Below are 17,854 nucleotides of genomic sequence, written 5' to 3'. Positions count from 1 at the left end.
GGGGGCAAAACCCTGGCAGGGACTGCCCCCCACCTCAAGCAGGGAGCAGGGGATAGAAGCCTGGCAGGGGCTGTCCCCCCAGGCAAACTGGGGCTGGGGTCCTGTTTAAGGTTAGGAGGGGGTTTAAATCCCCCTCCCCCGACCTGAGAGTGGCAGCCCCAGGCTGGGGTCTGACCAGGCACCTTTCTCTCTCCACAAGCTGGAGGGCAAAAGCCTGGCAGGGGCTGCCCCCATCAGACCCTGGCCAGGGTCCCATAAGGGACTGGGAGGGCGCTTAAACCCCCTCCCTTCCTGCCTCAGTGTACAAGCCCCTGGCTGGGGCGTAGCCAGGCCCCCTGCTCTCTGCTGGGGGGGCAAAAGTGTGGCCGGGACTGCACCCCCATCAACAGCGAGCAGGGAGGCATAAGCCTGACAGGGGCTGCCTCACTTCCCTCCACCAGACAGAACCCAGCTGGGGTCCCCTGCAAGGCAGGGATGGGGTATAAACCCCTCCTCCCACCCTCTCAGCCTGGGCCCAGAGCAGGGAGTGAGGGATAAGCATGGCAGGGGTGTCCCCCACCACCCCCAAGACACACCCGGGCTGAGATCTCATGCAGGCCAGGGAGGGGGATCTAAAGCCCTCTCCGCTCAAGCAGGGAGTCGGGGGAAAGCCTTGGAAGGCTTCTCTCGTCCCTTCCCTTTGGCAGTGGCTGGGAGGCATGCTCTAGTGCCTCCCAGCTTCTGCCCTAAGCCACTGTAGGTATGTGGCTGCACTTCTGGAATCCAAAGTGAATGTCTGTTCACTTGCTTCTCGGTTCTATCTATGCAGTTTAGATTCACCTGTAAAGACTGAATTGATTTAGTCTCTGGCTTTTTGACTGTCTGTACTTAGCCTGAGAGGAAATAGCTTGGAAGGCAATGAAATTGCCACAGTGCAAAGGGCAATACATTTTAATACTGATTTTCTAATTGTCATGTGAAGATGATCAAGGAATTGATTTTTATGAGGAAGGTACCTTGAGTAGAAGGTGAACAGCACTACATGACTGAACTGGATACAGCTTCAATGCATTCTCTTTCTCTGTGCATTTTGCTGGATGAAATTCTTCACAGCAGAAGCATATCTTACTTTCACCCAGATCCACCTTTAACAGCAAGGGAAAAATGTGAATTACTGTTTAATTTAGGAGGCAATTTTATACTGCATTGCTGCTTAGTATATTGCTAGAGATGTTCTAACCATAGTACAGAGCTAATTACATGCTTAGAAAATCAAATCTGTGTAAGACAGTATGCCAGTGATTCACCCATTATAGAACTGTTAGAGTTGACATACTCATTTATTTATCTAAAAAAATTAGAATTTTATCAATAGACCCTTTTGAATTCACTTTTTATTAAAACACTGAATCACATGGACTTGTTTTCAATGACATCAATGTCTGAACAGTCTCCTTTACTCGTACACTAATGCATTTAGTTTTGAAGATTCTTTTTTGACCAAAATGTAAGCCACATTCTGTATTTGCCACCATTGGGTGGTTCATAGGCACAATATTATACATCTAATTGTATCATGAAACCCAGAGCTATATTTCCATCTCTTCCAACCCAGCAGTGACTATACCAGTGTGCCATTATGATGTTTGCAACTTTCAGGTTCATCTTATCAACTCTATTTATGAGTAAAAATCAAACACATGTTTATTTACTTGTCTATTTATTTATTTTATTTATATAGCCAAGTCTCTGACTATTTTAATCAGCTGCTTACTACTCACAGATCACAACACTGGAAGTATTTGCATTAGTGTATGGGAGATTATACAATAGTCTTACCATTTCAGGAACTTGTAAAGGCTGGAGCTTATGCTTTCATACAGAAATGAGAACTGAGGTTCTCAGTCCAATATTTAAACATTTTGTCTATATTATTATTATTTTCCCCACTTCTTCTCTCAATAGCTAACTGCTTAGGCTGACCTTGACTGCCAAACTGCTTTTAAGCACTGCAGTCTGATTATATTACTCCCATTGGTATGTTAAGAAAGCTCCACTGGCTTCCTGTGAAGCAACAGAGTGATTATTTTAAAAGATTTTCCTACTAATATCCAAGGTCCTCATAAATTCTACCAGGTCACACCCATTTTACCTGTGGGATCTCTTCCATCTTAACATCCTTCAATTACCCTGGCAGTATGGGCTTAAATGCTGGAAAAGATCCAGGAACTGATTTGTTCTTTGGTCAAAATATCCTTTGCAGGTTTCTTGATTTAAGATCCTGGATCAGCATCTCGTTAAAACCCCAGTCCAGAAAAACAATGAAGTATCTACTTAACTTAAAGCATAAAAACGTTAGCATAAAAAGCATATATTTCAGTGAAACAATTCACAGATTTTAAATCAAGCATATGCTTAGGTGCTTTGCTGAATCTAAGCATAAATCAGCATGTATTATTTTTATTTTTGCTATTCTATGGTTGCATTCATATTCTCTTGACATACTGCCTACATTAATCTATATATTAGTATATCTTGGAAGCTAGCAATACCAGCTTGCTATATTAGCTCACCAGATCACATCTGGGTACACTGGATACAAACTGAGCTCCTTGACATCCTAAAATAAATCCAGCCAGGTTCAAAAGGACACAGACGACAGACAGCAAGATGAACAGGTTAACCTGAAACAGAAAAACGCAGTTAACAGCAATGAAAACAAGACAATGAAATACACTATCGGGAAGCTAATGCACTGTGAAACTTGTGGACTGAAATTCTGGCTCCCATGAAGTTAATGGCAATACTACTCCCATTGACTTCACTGAGGGTTGGGATTTCAGAGTGTCACACTAAAAAGTATTTCCTTTGTCAATTATTTTGAACAATAACTTTGTGCAGAACTTGCTATGTCCCCCTTTTCTTCACAACTTTCACAGTAACAGATTATATGCACTACCATTCAGATATAGATAAGTACAGGTAATGTATGCCCTCAACAAAAAAGGTAAGTTTAAAAAATCTGAATGACTTTTGAACCAAGTTTTTAACATTATTTTTTCTACTGGCAGATAAGAGATGTTCAGATGGTTCCTGTAAATTGTTAAACACCCCTGGAAGGCCAGCATCTGACTAGATGAAAGATGGTCCTGCAGGAGCAAAGCATGAGATACAGAGTTCTTGACTCTACTTTGTATCAGTCTCTCAGCTCATTTTCATTTTTTGGAACTCTGAGGCGGAAACATCTTGAAGCAACATTTATCCAACAGAGGCTATTTGTAAAATTATTTTTCAGTACAAATGCTTTAAAATAACTGAAATAATAGAACGAGGGCACAGACACAATCAAAGGATTTAAATTATAATATTTTATTTCCCCTTAGCTACTAAAAATAGAATCCTGCTCTTCCCATAACAGACAATGCTTTTTGGTTTGCAAAACAGTCCTGACAGACTCGCAGTACCATGAACAACAGGGCACCAACAGAAGGCAAGTAGGAGTGGTAGGTAAAATAATAAAGTCCTTCTATTGTCCTATGTTCTCAATATCCTTTGCGAGTGCCCAGCATGAGACTCAATCAATGAGGATTAAAACATAGTATTAGATGTTTTACTCTGCTCAGGTAGAAAACACTATATTTTAGGAGTTGCAGTATTTTCACTTTGCTCTGTTCATACCATAAAACCATGATGATGATAAGATAGTTCACATCCCTAGTCCATTATATCATATTTTCCCCTCATGAATACCGAATTGATTTAAATATTTCTAAGTATTCAGTTATTAAAAGCAAAGTTCAATCAATACCCACTTCTTGCACTTTCAGGAAGATTACCTCAGTTACCTTGACACACAGAAATAACTCAAGAGCACATTAAAGTGCCCACACGCATCTCATGCTAAACATGCTTTCCAAGTCCATTCACTCTAATACACCATCCACTTAAACCCTAGTCAGTTAAATGGAGGAGTCAAACGTACTTTCCTGTAATATACTTGACCTTGAGTCCACCTATGGTCTTGCAATTGCACTTTCTTAAAACATTTTTCTCTCCACTTGTCATGTGAAAAATTCCCGTAAATGACAAGGGAAACGCACTTAGTCTACATCTGAATTAAAGAAACTACAGAAAACCCTCGTTTTTTGTGAACTCCGGGAGGTGGACAAAGAGCAAGCGCTGGGGACATGGAGGGAGGCGGTGGCGGCAACATCTTCTCCCATGGCGGCAGCCACGGCGGCGCTCACGGGGAAGGGGTTGGTCCCCAGGCGCTGTGGGGGAGCCCTGCGAACAATGTGGGGTAGAGCAGGGGGGAGGTGTGGGGTCTGACAGGGAGCCCCATCAGTATTCGCGGATTTCACCATTCACCATTCGCAGGGATCTCTGGAACGTATCCCGCACGAGTGGCAAGGGTCTCCTGTATATACAAAGTGATATCAAATACACAAAGTTAAAGCAAACTAAGAGATATAGAAAAATATCAAACCCATGTACATTTTCCAATTCAATAAGTTTATAAAAATATTAAAATTTTTAGTAACCTTTTCAGTCATAAATCTCAGAAAATTTAGGTAGCAATATTTCCTTTTAATTGGTGGGAAAACTGGGGCTAAGACCCTAAGGAAGCAATATTCACATTTCCCTTGAATTCAGAAACTGTTCCACACAGAAACAAAAACATTAAACTGTATCTGGATGGTCCATGAAGCAAAATACAAAGAAAAATAGGGGCATCTCTACACTGCCTCTGTGGCAAGCCCAGGAACACCCTCCAAGAAGCACAACGGCCTACTTAGTCCCATTCAGTACATGTTAGTACCCAGAAACTAGGCACTGTAGTAACACCCTGAGCATGCTTCGGTAGCTGCTCTCAGTTTAAGGCCCCCTCTATTCATTACAAGTATCATGCAATTAACTGGTTAATTGTGCAATTACCTTAAGACCAGCTATACAGGCAAAATAGCTATCACATGATAAAAAGCTCCAACCAACTGTAAAGTTACACCTCAAAAATGTGTACTGACTTTACAGCTGGTTGCTATCAAGCTTTAATTTGCATGTGTAGCAGGATCTCCCCTGTGGCTGGGGGCCCCATCAGCTGACAGATCTCCCAGATGCAGGGATGCACTGTGCCCAAAGTGAAACCTCTGAGTGCTGGGGATCACGGCTACCAGGATTGCCAAGGCTCAGGGGTGCGTGAAACCCCTAGCTCACATGGGGCTCTCAGTCCTGCTGTACATGGCCCCTGTGGCTGGGAGACCCATTAGCAAAGGTGGCTCCCAACTGTGGGAGCCTGCTTCTTGCCAGTGCAGGGGGAGACCAAGATCGGGCTCCCCCAACATGGCATTAAGGCACAATTGATTCTAATGTGCAATCCCCCAACTGTGCCTCCTACCATGCATGTTTGGCATGGCATGAGGTATGATTGTGTGGATCATACATTAGATCCAGTAGTGCCTTTACCTGCACATGTACAGGGGTCCTGAGGTGTGCTGCTTACTGCATGTTCAAGGATGTGTTTAACTGGCCACACTGCCTAATTTCCAAACTGCGGTGTGTCCGGCATACATCTTGGTGGCACTTCTGGGCTCACAAGATAGTCCAAATGTGCCCTAGGACTCCTAGTGGTTTACAAACCAGAAGAAATTCCTGTTTTAATTTCCTGGAGAAAGTAATGGACTTGCCGCTCCTCACAGTACTAAAATCTGCCTTAATACACTGACCTTAACTTCCTGATTCCACAATCATAGACAATGCCAATGATCCATTAGTACTGTATTCAGTCATTCAGTCTGCATAGATTCCAGGCAGCTCATGCACGATGTGCTGACCCATCAGATCTTAGTAAAGTAAAGCTTAACCCTTTCTTCTTTACATCAAATGCACTGATCTAGAAACTCGACTAATGGTTTACATTGCTTAAAAAAATGAATTATGTAATTGGTCAAAGCTGAACTTAACTAGGACTATGCACCCATACAAAAGAAAAAAATGGAATAAGGGTGCCCCTTACACACGGTAGCTGGCTAGGCCATGTTTCTGGTAGCATAAGCCAGCACCCAATTAATTCCTCCATCCTAGGGAGCAACAGGAAAACAGGGAAGGACCTGTGATTCAAAAGTGTGTTTCGTAACGGAACAATACCTTTTGCAGTTACTCCTGAGGGGGCAGAGTTTACACACCATCTTTTTTTGCAGCCATGCCTTAAAGCTGTGGTTCTCACCCTTTATAGACTCAGGACACCCTTTGTCAGACTCAAGACAACCCCTAGAAAATACCTCAGCTCTTAGTTATCATACATTTTTCTGATTACAGAAATATAATAGAGCTATTTTCTGTTGCACATAACTCACAAGGACAACAGGTCAGAATATTTTTAACAGTGTGGATCCTATTTGAAATATCAGGGTTTATTTTGTGAATCACACTGAACACCTAACAGTGCTAACACTGCATGGCACCCTGTGGCACCCCCTGAAAGGGTCTCAAGGCATCCCAGGGTGCTGCAGCACACAGATAATTACGGCCTTAAAGATACAACCTACCTTTTCACAGATGTTTAAACCTATTCTCTTCAAGTTAGTTATCTATTACCAAAATCAAGAAAAACTGGGTATTCATGCTATGAGGAAAAATTCAAGTCCATATACAACTTAGGCAAATTTATTTGAATCAGCAAGAGTTAACATATGGAAGACACTGACAAAGATAAACAAGCTATTTTAAAAATCAAAACAGACTGGAATCAAGCTTTAACTGCAATGATAAAAATAGAAGTAGGGCAAATTCTGGCTTCAGATTCATATCCAATCTGGCCCACTGCCCTTAATCTTTTTAGCACTAGATAGGTCTGAACTGTAGTCAGCTGTAAAAAGTCCTGTGGAACATCTGTGTGAATTAAATATGCGAAAATAAAATATATATAATATTAGGCAACTTTGTTATTTATTAATTCCTTACTTAGATGATTTTTCAAGCAAAAATATATCAAGCACATAAAGAATCTAGGCTACACAATCTCAGTCAGTGAGGCTAGTCCTATTTCTGCTGAAGTCAATGACTGCTTTATCATTAGTTTCAATGGAAGCAGAAACAGACCAAGTGACAGAAATGTAACCTACAAGACAAGGCCTTTTCCCTGCGATACTTTCTACACAGACTGATGTGTCTCATGGTGCCTCACTGACTTCAAAGCAAAATCAGACCCAAATAACACTTTAATAGTATATGGAACAAAAACGCTTATTTCATAATCATTAACTTTTATATATATCAGCAATAGTTTATAACCACCATTTTCAAAAAACAAGTCAATGCATTAGTTTCCTTCAGACACACAGCTGCTATACCAAACTAACCACTACATTTTATGACCTTGCTAATTTTCCATCAATCAAAAGAGCTATTGATTGCACCATATGGAGATTTGTGATACAACTCATGACCAAAAAATCATTTAAAAGCGCAAAATAAATGAATTTATTTAAAAAGTAATATTCTGCCTTACATTAGATGCAACAGCAAGTCTCAGGAAAAGCTTTTTCATTTAGAATAATTTGAGGATATAAAAACAAAAAAGCAGGAGGGGGAAATAAATGCAAAATAGTTTTAGAGTGCCTCTTATACATGTTAAAAATATAGATTATTACATAACAGCTCTGGGATTTTGTTGAGAAAGGTGGCATATAAATTCAATAAATAAATAAATAAGGATCAGCCTTGCAGCTTTTACCTGAGTAAGACTCCCCTTGATATCAACAAGAGTTCTGTACAGCAAAGGATGACAGGATCAGATTGTTTACAGTGAGATAATTTAATAACAGTTGAAATTATTTACTGGTAGTTATTTCATTCAGATAAGCCCAGAGCACAAAAAGAGGCTTGGGCTCCAAACTTACAAATACTTACATACTTATATGTGCCAATAACCTCCACGTTTCCTGTTTTTTTATTCCTGTTGCCTCTGGAGAGTACATAGCTAGGAGTGAGCAAAGGGTATGGTTCCACTTTGTTCATCTTGGCCAAATCTCTCCAGGGCAGTGAAGTACAGAGATGTTACCATGGACATAATTCGCCCTACAACATCTTGATTAACAAATGCTGCTCAGGAAATACTTCTGTATGCATGAAAACAAAATGTTTTTATCAACATTTTTCCTCAGACAAATTATTCTAGAATTTCACTAAAAAATGAAAACTTGGACCCCAGAAACGTTTCCATTTTCTAATGAAAAACCCCCAAATTTTATTGACTATAAACATTCCTGGCAGAAGTTTCCCTTTTGATAAAAAAAAGTTGCTTCCTTAAAAAAATTGTTTCAAACACAATATTTCAAACCACTCCAATTATTACTAATGCTGCAAAAAAGGAAAAGAACTAAGCTTGAGCCTAGGCTGAGTTTGCAGTTAGAAAAACAATGTTTTACTTGTAAGCTGACCGTATCTGGAATGGAAATCACTGACTATGAATATGAAAGCACTGACTGCTATTTTCACAGACAGCTTTTTAAAATAAAACTGCAATGTGTATGATGTTATTGACTGGTGCAGTTACATCTACACAATTTGCATTTAAACTGTTAATTTCTTCTCCTTGTGCAAGGACTTTATATGTATTAGTACTGAATATCCCTTTGTTGCCTGCAGCTGTCATAGTGCTAATCTTTCCAGGTCATTTAGCAGTTTGATTCTGTCCTTTTGTGTGTTTGCAAATGCTCTACTTATGTCTTTCATATATCTGTTCACAAATAAATTTCCTCTCAAGAAAAACACACAACAAAAAATCACAAAGCAGCCATGAGGGATATAGAGATGTACTTGATTTGAGAGGTTGGTTGTAGCTAGTCAGAAAGCCAAGGTCAAATGCATCTTGAACTGGGCTGTAACCAGCATCGCATATCACCAACTGATACACGATTCATCAGTAAAACACTTCATGGATCACCTGAAAGTGCTACATAAATAATCCAGGGGTGAACCGGGCACAGATGAAAAAAATACTAGCTTAATACTAGCTGGAGAACAGTAAGACCCGAGGACACACTGGTTGTGGCAAACATGGCCTAGAAGAGATATGTATTAACTATACTGCAGTTACCTTAATATATTGAGGAAGCACGGATACAGTTTAGAGGCATGCCTTCAGTTAAAGGCCAAATGTAAGAGTTTTTGAATGGGAAAGCCTTTAGAAGAAAGGAAAAGTTTCCATTAAAAGGGTGAATGACACACAACCCAATACTGAGGAAGCCAATATTAGCAGCCAACTTGGGCAAATTAGAGAAACAACATGAAGAGTTTGGAAAATCAAACTGAAGCTACAAATGTTAAAAAAACAGAACAGCAAAAGTGTGTACTAACTGACCCTACAAAATGAAAGATCAGGGCAACTAAAATCATGGTAGGTTTCAGACTGCCACAGCTTCCAAACTGAATATCCAGTCTAACCTACAAAAAAAAGACCATGTCAGGGGGCCTGCTTAGTACATAACCTGATCTTGTAACATATATGGTAGCTAATATTTTTAACTATATTTCAACCTGCTAAAGGCTGTGCTGGATACATGATTCAGGAATACAGGAAGGTCTCACCTAACCCAAGGCTGTGTTCGGTTTTGGGCACCCCACTACAGAAATTATGTGGACAAACTGGAGCAAGTCCAATGGAGGACAACAAAAATGGTGAGGGTGCTGGGGGACATGATTTAGGAGGAAAATGGTGAGGGGGCTGAGGGAACTGGGCTTATTTAGTCTAGAGAAGAGAAGACTGAAAGGAGATTTAATAGCAGCCTTCAACTACCTGAAGGAGGGTTTGAAGGAGGATAGAGCTAGACTGTTCTCAGTGGTGGTAGATGACAGAACAAAGAGCAATGGTCTCAAGTTGCAGCAAGGGAAGTTTAGGTTAGATATTAGGAAGAATTTTCTTACTAGGAGGGTAGTAAAACACTGGAACAGGTTACTCAGAGAGGTGGTGGAAGCTCCATCCTTGGAGGTTTTCAAAACCTGGCTAGAAAAAGCTTTGGCTGGGATGATCTATTTGGGGAGGGTCCTGCTTTGAGCAGGGGGTTGGACTAGATGACCTTCTGAGGTCCCTTCCAACCCTAACTTTCTATGATTCTAACCAGAGGAAAGTTGGGATACTATTATTTTGTAAATTTATAACAGACCCATCATTTTTCTATTTATAAGATACATAGGACATAACAAACCAGTGTTGAATTTATCCTTCTTTGATCATGCGCAAAGAAAACTTCACAACAGCAATAAACGCTTACCTAAAAGGGAGGAAAGAAGGAGAGTCATTTTGTACTTGAGAAATCTCTACCAAAGGGCTGTGAATAATGTGGCCACAGTGCCACTGCAAAGAAGAAACCGTTTTAATCAAAAAACTTCCAGAAATGGCAGAAAAAAATCTTGATCCTTGTAAGTGAAGTAGATGATTAGCACACAGGGCCCTTACAGAAATAATTAGAACTTTACAAGAAAATTAAGGAAAATGAAAAAATCAAATCAAATAGCTTTTAGACAAAGTTTAATTACTAGGTTGAATTACTTCTAATCTACATCACATTATATTAAATTACAATCCTTAAAGTGGTTGAGGATTACATAAAGAAACAATCACTGATAGCAGGTATGGACAAAAAGAAAGATAAGAAGCTTTTACCTAGGAGCATTGGAGAAGATTTTAATGTTGACACTATGGCAGAAGTAAGATTTATGATCATCATTAACCCAACAACTAATGTCGTAAGCACTGAACACTGTCCAAAATCTCTTCATGCAGATGTTGCAAATACTAATGTAAGTTGGTGATGCAATAACAATCCTGAGAATTCATACTGTGTGCTTGAGGCTGTCCTAAGTGCTCATATTTCTGGAATGATACTGGTACCAAATTCAAAAGATGTTTAGATATCTACATTCTCCAGAAAACTTGTAAAACTGACTACATATCAAATCAATTCATCTGCAAGGGTTATTTTAATACAGAGTACTGTGTCATAACCTCGAACAGGTTAACAAAGAGAAGTATGTGATCTGTGTGCCCCTTATGAATCAGAGAGAAGGGCTCTCTGCAGGTCTTGAATATACTGATGTAGAAGGCAGCCCTGAAGGTAGAGTGCTCAAGAGGCCAATAGATCTATACTCAGGAGAAGTCATTGGACAGGAGCCCTTGCATAGGTTGCCCCTTGTAAAAAAGGGACAGAGGCCATTCCTCAGTCCCCTGAAGAGCAGTAGCAGCCTGAAGAGCAGAGATCGATCAGCTCTAAAAAACTATGCCTCATTTAAAGTATGAGTCTCATGTCCCTAAACCCTGCCATGTCATGCCTGCTTAGTCTGTCTTTATAATTTGGAGGAATCTTTCTGTATAACTTATACAGTCATAGCTCCCAGGGGGGGGGCCCTCCATCCTATCCCTGACAAGGGGTTTTAGGAATTTAACCCGAAATAGCATCTTGATAGATACTAGTCATCTTTCCAAGATATACTGCAGCTGTTCCTGTACATCGTTTCCTTTGAATGTTAATAAGTTATTCCTCCTTCCATGGCTTTACAGCCCCTAACCTTGCTACTTTTTTTAACATCCTCTATTGTGGATTTTTTTCTGAACTATTGAATTTATGGCCTAATCTTGAAAAAACATCACACTTCAATAAAATACATGTACAAATATAAAAGAAAAAAAAACAATGCAGGGCCTACTCGTTATGGATATAAGTAAAAGGGCAGATGTGTTGTTGATTCAGCATTTAGGTAAGACTACAAATAACCTTCAAATTTAAAGAAAGAGGACTATGAAAGGAGGATTAGGTTGTAGAAAAGAATGAGATGATAAGGACCAGCAGGAACAAAATGCAGTAACCAAGTTTTTCATATGAAGAAACAGTGTAGCTCCTCACAGCCTAAAACACTTAAAGACAGATGGCATTTATATTTATTTCTGTGCTACTACCCTACCCACACTGCCTGTCCTCTCTGCAAGAAGGTGAGCCCTGTAATAAAAAAAGTAGTTTTTTAAATGGGGTGCCACTCAATTCACAGAAGTTATGGAGGGCTGCCTTGAGTCTGAGAAGGGGTGCCTTGAGTCTGTCTGCACTTCCCCAAACAGGAGGAACTCGCCTTAAAATGAGAAAGCAACTGGTTTTATATCCACTACAGCCCTTGGTCAGTGCACTACCGTTTTTGTAACGTGAAGCTGGACTGAAATCACCCAGTTTAACACACACTTCTATAAAGTGGCAATACGTTTTAGTTACTAGTGCCATGGGAAATCTGAAATGGTGCACTTGAGGTGAATGGCTTTCTATCTAATTTCCAGGCACCTGAGACATCAAGACCAACTGAGATCCAGAACATTTAATTTAATTTCTAACTAGATATGGCCTACATACCTGAAGCAGTAAGATACTTAAATGTCTTAAATATCTATGGCAGAAAAAAGTCAGAAGTTTTAAGACAATAGTCTCTGGTGTACCTCTCTGCTGTACTAATAGACACTAGTATATTCTAACTGAGTTCAGTCCTCAAACTACTGTTTTAAAAGAAGCATAATACATTACTCCCAAAGGTTTGAATTGTTATACTAAACCTACACTTGCTTATTGGGAAATACTTACACAAATGTGGAAAAAATTGTATAGCCAAGAACAAAATGAATTGTATTGAAAGGATACAATAATTCCCATTACTGCTAACAAGAGCTGGGGCGTGGAAAAAAACCTATATGCCACATTATGGATAAAATAATTTAGTTAGTATCTTTAATAACTTGGAATCTATTTTATCAAAAACCTGAACTGGAATCAGTACACTGAAAATGTAAACAGTAGAGCAAAACAAGCCTTGGGCGGAGTTTTATCCTTTTACAATAAGATAGGATGAAGAGCAGTTCTGGCAGCACTCAGGGTGCTTATACATGAGCAGGGAGGCTGCTCCAACATGCTGTAATACAGCGCATCGGAGCAGAATCGATTAATCAAGTAATTACTGCGCTCCAGCAGCCTCCCATTTCTCGTGTATCAGTGTCTCCATGCTTAAAAATGGCTGCAGGGCACTTTAACTAAAGCTTGTTGAATGAGTGCCCCCACTGCCGTTTTTAAGCGCAGGGACACTGATGCATGAGATGCTCCAGTCACTTTAATTAGACCATCTCTTAGAGCCACTCTAATTAAAGTACCCCCCCACAGCATGTGTATAAATGCCCTAAACATCTATAGATCTAAGGTAGAGTCCATTTTATTGTATGGAGCTGAACTTTGGGGTGCTGACCTATGGTTCTCATAAAAAACAGAAAAGATTTCTAATTACTTCTTAAGGCAGCTTTTATCTCTACCTAATTCAATGATGGGAGGGGAGGCGGAGGGAAGGCTCATGAGCTTTGAAACCTGACTGATAGTGTGAGCACCTGAGCTCAAGTAAGAACTCTAAACAACTGGACGAAAATACTTACCAGATCCCCTAAGAAATGCATTCTAGAAGCAAAATTGGACACCACCAGTCAAAGAATTCCTTGAAAATTTCTTGAGGGAAGAAAATCAAAGCTGGGGGTCTTTTCATTTCTCATTTAGAATATATGTGCTGTTATATGAGATTCAGAGGTGAGATAATGATCTGCTTGTAGCTTAACATATTTTCTTCAGCAAGAAGCCATCATTTGTTTGCCACTGTAAGTTGTTAAACTTATTTTTTTTTAAAACAAAACCCATGTATATTCAGGAATATACAGATTGGGAATTAAGCTAGAATTGTTTAACCCTTTGACTACAATTTGCCAAAAATGCTGTTTATCATTATTTTTCCTGCCGCTACCAATTCCCCCCATAGCCTCATTTGATATTATTTTTCTTTCTGTCTATTTAATGTTTATAGTCTACTTCAATCTTCTTGATCTGTTGGAAGTTGTCACAATCATCTGTAGACTTGTATTGCTCCAAGGCTTCAATTAAATAATATTTAATGCAATGCCCCTGTTCATCAAGAGTACTTCGACATTTCTCTTTACTTCATTTCTCTCATTTTAATTGGTACATACCAAAAGTATCATTGGTCTCTTCCATGTTGTTAATCCTATGATTCCTGACAAGATCACCTGCAATAGCAAACAAAAAATAAAACAAAACAAAAACTGTTATGAAAGAATTACTATGTTGGCAGACCTGCAGTAGCTCATGACCTATCACTGCTATATGAAAAATACTTTGGCACAATGAGAAGATGTCTCTTGTTTAAGAGAATGAGCTTTTTTCCCCTTGTACATAGGTATACTTTAGGAGTATACCCAAGGAATTGAGTGGAAATATACTGGTGTAAAATTGTAAAAATACGTGGGAAATCAGCATTAATGCTGGTAAGATGCTGAACTTGTGATTGTAATTGTAATAACAGAACCAGGATGTTTCCACCCATTGCACTTTTATTTTTTGGCCCTCTAGAAATATGTATAGAGAAAATAAAAGTTAGTTTGTGTCAGTAAACTTAAAGTAAACATTTATACTAACTTGGACTTCAGTCCAGCAAAGCATTTAAGCACATGTATAACTTTAGATCTATGAGTAATTTGAAAGGGCCTGCTCAACACTTAGAGGTACGGATGAACCCAAGTACACTGCTGGCTGAGAGCCATAGTACAGGGAAATCTTTGTAGTATGTCACATTATTTTACTCTATTGTTTTGGAGTGACACAAGTTTTGCTTTCAAGACTTTGAGGTGCAGTTTCCCAGAAAACCCTGCACCTATCTCCTTGAAATCTGGTAGGCTTCATGCACTCAGCAGGAGCTACCACCGGGGGTTTTCATCCAAATCTGCTAGGAAATGACAAAGTCATAGGCAGTTTTGTGCTTCCCCATTATAACTTATGGACGAAACGTCAAACAGTGAAATGGCTTTGACAAAATGAAACTGAACACAGCTTCAAAACAAAACAAAACTTAAAACAAAACATTGTCCCATCAAAATGTAGACACAGAAGTTGAAATGAAATGGTGCCGTTTCACACAGCCCTAATTGATATGAGCAGTCTTGTTGCAAAAACAGATATATAATTTGGGAGTTCCTAACAAAGTATTTTTAACTGAGTGCAAAATAATCATGTGGTGTTATAATCCAGCACCGCACAGTAATATCACTGATGTCAATTTGCCTTAGTAAGGATTCCAAGGCTGGTTTCATGATTGTTTACCACACCTTTGATATATGTGAATTTAAAGGCCTTATTCACAATTTTCCTGTGCCATGCTTTAGTAAACCACCATGGTAAGGCTATTATCACAGATCAAACAGCACCACACCCTATGTTCAATATCTTAGCAGTTTTTAAAAATAATTGCCCTTGAACTAAAATTTCTCATGCCTACCATTGCACCTGAAATTAATATTTTGAAAAGTTTCATAGCTGAATGGAATGCTGCCTTGGAATTATAAGAATATGAAAAAAAAGACATTTTCCCATTGAGAACTGGATCAGATATTTATTTTGTACTCAGGTAATCCAAAAACTAATCCAAGATAAACCTGCAAATGTCGTATGCATGCAGTCCTGAAAGAGGACCAACATTTAACCATATTTGAAATAATTCTGATTTTAAAATACAGTAATAGAGGTTTAGATATTTAAAGTAATATATTAGCTTAAGCATGAATAATTACATTTATTGCCTTACTTCAGACAGGGAGGATTTGTAGGTGTAAATTTGTGTTTGAAAAGACTACATTTGAAGATATCTTCATAGGGATTTTACAACTAAAATTATCTCGGTTCCCTTACGCATAGGATTTCAGTGTGGCTGCTTATTATTTCATCAGACAAAGGATATGTTGTAGACTTTAGCCATACAAATTGCTAAACAATCCAGGTGTTGAGTCTCCTCAACTCCCATCAATTTCTACTAAGATTTGGTACCACGATATGTATTTCTACATATATTATCCATACCAAAGAGATCTGTTTAAACAAAAATCAATAATAGATTGATTCACTCAGTGTTTTTATTAAAATCCTAATTTTTCCCCACAATTCTGCTAGAAATATCACTATTTGCTCAGTCTTAGTGAAGTAACAGTACTGAAATTCAAATGAGTGTTGCAATTCCATATATACATCTACTATTATAAGGAAAAGTATTGTTTCTTTCATTCTGACTATATAGAGTAAAAATATATTTTAATCTTACATGCAAATGTTGATCTAGACTATATTTGTTCTTTTGTAATAATCTATTTGTTTGGGTTTGTGGCATTACAGTAGCAAACCACTAACCACTGTAATGAGACTTTAAGTAACAGTATGAACTTCAAATGATTATTACTACTCATTATCTTTGCAAGACAAATGGTACACCAGATGCTTTACAGAACATACAAAAATATTATATAAAGGGTTCACTTTGTTATAAAAGCAATCACAGTCTATTTATGTAACACTTAGCTCGTATATAACAACGGAGGATTTCAAAGTGCTTCACAAACACTAATGAAACCTTTGTTAAAACGCTTCTGCAGTGAGGAATTGTTATTATATCTATTTTACCAATGGGGAAACAGGCATACAGAGGGGTTAAGTGGTTTATCAAAGGTCACAGGCAAAGCAGTAGCACTGCTGGACCAGAGCCCTGACTCCCCTAGCCACCCGCTTTAAACAAGTAGGCGTTAATCTTGCAAGGAATGGGAAGATCCCCACAACCTGGATTGTACTGGACTGTGAAGAGTGGTTTAAAAAAGGACTAAAGATTCACAGATTCACACAGATTCACAAAAGCTTAGGGCTGGAAGGGACCTCATGAGATAGATCATTGGGTCCAGCCCCCATCTTCACTTCATGCACACAGAGCCAAAATGCTCTGGCTTTTTTGGGTGGAATAAACTTCATATTTAACACATATTAAGCAGACTGTTATAGACAGATGAATCACTTGAGTGTATTCTCTCATTCAATAAAAATATATTATTTCTATATTTTCCATACGTATTTTTTTTAAGTTAGAGGTGTTAATGGTTCCTAAATCAAGTTCTCTAAACTTAGGAAATGCCAGAATTAAGGTTGCTTCTGCGCTCTTTGGCCTGTGCATACATATCTATATTCATCTCTCATTACCTGGCTTAGCTTTTGTGACCCCTTTTTTCCTGTGGGGTCTTTGCTTGTACGCATCTCCCAGTACCCCTTCCCCCTCCTGCTTTCCTATGTTTTGTATTCTAATCACTTGTTCCACTTTATAAGGACCTAAGAATTGCCATTTACTGGGTCACAGCATAAGACCATCTTGCCCAGCTTCCTGTGCCACATAGTGGCAAAGAGTAGATGCTGAAAGGAAGAGTGACCTGGGTATGAATTGTTTTTTTCCACTGTTGCTCTCAATTGCAGCCTCCAGCACTTAAGGTCTAAGAAGTTCTGATTCAGAGGTGGTATCCCAAACTCCTGTGTCAACAGCTACTGATGCCCCTTTCCTCCAAGAATCTGTCCAATCCCTTTTGAATCTGACTAAACTGTCAGCTTCCACCGCATCTGATGGCAACATGTGCCAACACACTTTAATGATGCGTTGTATGAAAAAGAGCTTCCTTTTTTGGCTCTCAACTTCCCACCTCCTCGTTCCATCTTGTGACCCCGAGTTCTCATCTGGTGAGAGAGAGAGTTATAAATCCCTATTAGCTTTCTCTTCGCCATTGTGTGTTTCATAAAACCTTATCACGGAAACCTGCCAGGCTCTGCTCCGTGCTGTCCTTTCCCAGACTCTGAATGAAGTGCACTTGGGTTCACAGAATCAGAAAAGAAGCAGGGCTGCGAGGGAGCTCCAGAGGTCACCTCGCCCAACCCCCTGCCTGAGGCAGGATTATCCCCCTCCAAACCATCCCTTAAACATCCATCATCAAAACTCTATA

The 17,854-nt window shown here is 39.2% G+C and overlaps 1 protein-coding gene across 5 annotated transcripts in view; it reads right to left on the bottom strand.

The window, feature by feature from the left end:
* The window catches only part of FAM189A2 (family with sequence similarity 189 member A2), a 61,515-nt gene that overhangs the window by 41,674 nt on the left and 1,987 nt on the right, over positions 1-17,854 (bottom strand). For 2 of the 5 annotated variants that reach the window (XM_014519461.2, XM_025202951.1), the window contains exons 2-4: positions 14,012-14,068; positions 2,553-2,663; positions 996-1,124 (exon numbers count right to left, since the gene is read on the bottom strand). In XM_014519461.2, the coding sequence (XP_014374947.1) occupies positions 996-1,124; positions 2,553-2,663; positions 14,012-14,023 (252 nt within the window). In that variant the 5' untranslated portion in view covers positions 14,024-14,068. Of the gene's footprint in view, positions 1-995; positions 1,125-2,131; positions 2,318-2,552; positions 2,664-7,711; positions 7,746-10,184; positions 10,251-13,429; positions 13,971-14,011; positions 14,069-17,854 lie in introns of those variants that run through there. The other 3 variants (XM_025202953.1, XM_025202954.1, XM_025202952.1) reach the window with 3 other exon arrangements.

This window comes from Alligator sinensis, unplaced genomic scaffold, assembly GCF_000455745.1.
Source record: "Alligator sinensis unplaced genomic scaffold, ASM45574v1 scaffold308_1, whole genome shotgun sequence".
Lineage (NCBI taxonomy): Eukaryota > Metazoa > Chordata > Crocodylia > Alligatoridae > Alligator > Alligator sinensis.
Note: the sequence above shows the minus strand (reverse complement) of the source record. Positions and strands in the feature narration are given on the sequence as shown.